This window comes from Apaloderma vittatum, unplaced genomic scaffold (assembly GCF_000703405.1).
Source record: "Apaloderma vittatum isolate BGI_N311 unplaced genomic scaffold, ASM70340v1 scaffold17870, whole genome shotgun sequence".
Lineage (NCBI taxonomy): Eukaryota > Metazoa > Chordata > Aves > Trogoniformes > Trogonidae > Apaloderma > Apaloderma vittatum.
In genome coordinates, this window is record NW_009694205.1 from 19,217 (window position 1) to 23,102 (window position 3,886).

General features: G+C 51.0%; 1 protein-coding gene across 1 annotated transcript in view; it reads left to right on the plus strand.

Moving 5' to 3' along the window:
* FBXO42 (F-box protein 42) overlaps positions 1–3,886 on the plus strand; it is a gene marked incomplete at its 3' end in the record, with an annotated part of 28,898 nt that overhangs the window by 5,440 nt on the left and 19,572 nt on the right. The window contains exon 3 of the mRNA XM_009866882.1: positions 3,742–3,876. Within this exon, the coding sequence (XP_009865184.1) occupies positions 3,742–3,876 (135 nt within the window). The remainder of the gene's footprint in view (positions 1–3,741; positions 3,877–3,886) is intronic.

Genomic DNA, 3,886 nt, shown 5'->3' on the forward strand with positions numbered 1-3,886 from the left:
ATACTGAGACTTTATTTATTTATTTTTTCCCCTGTCGTCTAGGGAGCGTGGCACCAAGGGGACGACTGATTACAGCTATGTTGTGGGGTTTTACCCTGAGAGGCAAGGGAGAGGTAAAAGCTGGAATGTTGTTTGGTTTACAGGCTGGGCTGCTTTTCTAGCAGAGCTACGGCTCCTGCAGTCGCCCAGCTTTGCACCGAGTCCCTGCGCTGCGACAAACAGGGAAATAATATTTCAGAGAATGAGATGGGCGTGGGATTTTATTATTTTTTTCCTCCCCTCTCCCTAGTGGGGAATGCAACCTTTGAACTTGGATGGGCTCCTTTATCTGATGTGCTCGAAGCTGGAAAAGTCGGTGCCCTTTGATTATCGCGAAGGGCACGTGGTTTTGCGTTCGGTTTTCCCCTCTCAATTGATCTTTGTTTCAGTTGTCTTGCGCTCCGGGTGAAAACCTCTGATGCTTCGCTGTACTCGCAGAGAGGAACAGAAACACACAATACGCCGGCTCCACGGCCCGCTTGGGTGTCGTGGTCTTCAGGCATCAGAAATATTTATTCTCTTCTTTTCCAGTTACAGAGATAGGCCGGCTCTGAGGTAGTGGAACTCTGGGGAACGCTGAATGTTACTTAAAAAAAAAAAAAACGACAAAAAAACAAACCTAAAAATCTCTCCACTGTATTTCACCCAAAAAAGAGCCAAAGGCAGTGAGGACTTGCACCCTACTGCCCTGATTTATTCTCCACCTGCTCTAAACTGGAGTTTTCACTTGTGCTTTTTTTCTTATCCTATATTTTTCCTTTTTTCCCCGAACTGATCTGTGCTCCTCAGCTTCAGAAGTTTTGAAGGGCTTACTAAGAAGTAGGAAAGCACAGTTTAAATTCTTTCAGTCTAGGATTAAAATACAGGCCGAGCGGACGTCACGGTGGCTGCCTGGCTGGGCTGGATTTTTCCGTCCAAACAGAGGAGAAGAATGTTGCCACCTCCCCTCAAAAATAACAAACGAGGGTGCTGCTGTGCGAAAGCCGAGGGTTTGGCCTGGGGAGGAGGCAAGAGGCTCCTGACCTGTCACGGTTGAGGTAGTGATTACATTTGGAAGGAAGCTAAATTTTTCCAAGAAAGGTTAATTAGAAAAACGACAGCATCGCTGTGCACTGGGATTTAATTGCACAGAGCTGGGGGGTGAAGCGCTGGCCGGTGCCTTCTTGGGTGGAGGTGACCTTGGAGCCTGCAAAGGGTCTGACGTATAAAGATGGTAACAGGGTGGAATTTTAAGGAGTAGTAGGTAAAGCTGTAAGAACACTCTTAACCTTTACTTCTTCCTCCACTACACCCCTCTTGCTGTATCCTGAACCCCAGGCAGAGCTCTGAATCCGTGGTGGGGAGCTGTGGGTTGTATCGGTTTGGCAGGGCTTGGCTTGAGATGAAGATGGTTCTGTCGCACATACGGACGTCGCGTGGGTGCACGGGGAGAAGAGCTGGGTGATCTCGCCCTACGAGCTCATCCCTTGGCTCTGCTCGCCCCCGTTCTCGCTGTGTGCTCAGCAAAAGCACCCTGGACATGGCGCTTTTTAAAAGCCAAGGGCACAAAGCTGCTGGGTTTTCAACACGGGGTCGGCGTGACAAGCCCTGAGTTGGGGGGACGGGACCCTCAGTAAAGGCCACCAGGCCTCATCACGTCCCCGTCGAGCCACAGTGGTGTCTGCAGGCGCTTGGACGCGCGAGTTTGGGGTTTACTCGGAGCAGTGGGATGAGTCTCACGCCTCCCGCCTGCAGCTTGGAGGGTTGGAAACCAGGGATGTGCTTGTGCTGGCCTAGAGCAAAGCTGGAAGCGGGGATGACTTCTCGTGGGCTACCAGAAATAGATTATCAGCCTTTCACTCCAGGTGCTCCTTTCTAGGCTTTTTTCTTCTCTCTTCTTGCTGTTGTCTCAAGAAAAAAAAACCTCTGTGTCAGTACAAGCTCTGGAGGAGTCCTGCGTCCCGTGAGGTCAGCTCACCTGAGTCTATTTTTATTTTTGAACCGGTGTACAACGTGTGGTGGAGAAACAGGGAAGGAACAGCACAGCTTGCACCCTTGCCCCGTGTCTGCCTCTGCTTTTGGCTTCGGCACGGAATAAATATTGGTGGTTTTTATCAGCGTCACTGTCCTGGCGTGCTTTATCCCTCAGCTTAGTGCTTCCCTCCTGCTGGTTCTTTGCAACAACATGTCCTCAACCTGGAGATGCTCCACAGAGGGCCTCCTGTGGAATCGCAGGTACTTCTCGCCTCAGTCTTGCACCCAGGCCCAGATGCTGCCCGGCACCGTGGGCTGCCCGCCTCAACTTGGACTTTTCCTCTTGCTTTTTTGTCTCGGGTGATGTATCGCTTGTCATCGTGAGGGCGATGACTCCTGCTCCCTCCCAGCCCCGGCTGGTACCTTTCAGCATTCCCGGGGCATAAACCACTGCGGCTTTCTACTGTGCACTGTTGCATGAGCGCATGGATTTGGTTTCTTTTAATTTTCTGAGGTTTTTCCCTTCACTAGGCTAGATAATAAATGCTCGAGGAATAACTGGGGAGGCCTTCTTCACATTGGAAGTGCTGATAGTAGATTTTTATGACTTTCTTTGAGGGCACTGGTGTATGAAGTGCTTTGGTTCTGAGCAGAATTCAAGCAGTGAGTCCTCTTTGGGTGGCTGCAGAAGAACTTGCTGCTTGATCACCCAGCCCAGGAGCCGAAGTCGCCTTCCCCTCTCTGTGCTTGGCTTGCAGACTTCAGAGCTGGCGTGAGTTTGTCCGTCAAAGCTGCCACCCAAGGATGAGCTCGCTCTTCTAGCATCGGCGCTGAGCGTTCGTTCCCCTTCCCGTGAGTTAGGCAAGACGTGGAAGAGATGCCACAGCCTTGCAGGGGGCCTTGAGAAGGCGAAAGGCAAAGGGTCATTGTAGGAACTCAACAGGACTTGTTGCATTTGAGGAGGGAAACGCAGAAATTGGGAAATCCTCTTTATGGCTGCAGGGGTTTAACTTGCCGAACACGTTTGAATCTTGCTCATCCTCCGAGGCAGATAAGCCGAGGAAGTTGTCTCTGCTCTGTCTTATGTTTAATTCACTCCTTGTCAGAGATGCCTGGGTACCACGGGACACTAACTGCAAAGGCAGACACTTGCAGATTTATTCAGTTTTTTGCTGCAGAGTTTGATTTGGGGCCAAAAGCTCTTTATTTCCCAGAGTATCTTGGAGACGCTGTCAAATGTCGCCTTCCCTCCCTGTTCCCTGTCTCGCCACCTCATCCCTCCCCACGAGGAGCGAAGGGAGTGCTCCCGTAAGGCGTGTGTCTCAGTGGTGCTTTTCTACGATGAGATAAGGTCAAATGCTGCCAGATTGGCAAAAAGAGAATAACAGCCCAGGCCTAAGTGCACAGGCCAGTTCCGTAGTCTGATCTGGCAACCCTATAAACCCAGTTAGAGAAGGTAAGTGCGCTGAGCGCGTTAATCGTGGCTAATCTAATTAACTACAAGCTTCTAAGGCAGCTTTCTTTGCACTTTCAGGAGCAGCTCTGCTTGAGGGGATAATCATCTCGGAAGATTCTTGCTGGGGGTTTACACCAGTGGGGGATACCCCTAAGCTGGCCTGTGGTTTTATCGACGTCGGGGCAGCCCGTCTGTAACGCGGGCAGGAAAGAAAACGATCTGTCTCTCTTTCACCCCCCAAAAGGTTGGAGAGGTGGTTAATCTGGGTGTTTGCTGTTGTTTTTTTTTCCTAGGTGCGTGTTACTATGACGCCAACCAGTCGATGTACGTGTTCGGTGGCTGCACGCAGAGCAGCTGCAACGCCGCCTTCAACGACCTCTGGAGACTTGACCTGAATAGCAAAGAGTGGATCCGGCCGCTGGCGTCAGGTGAGCGGTG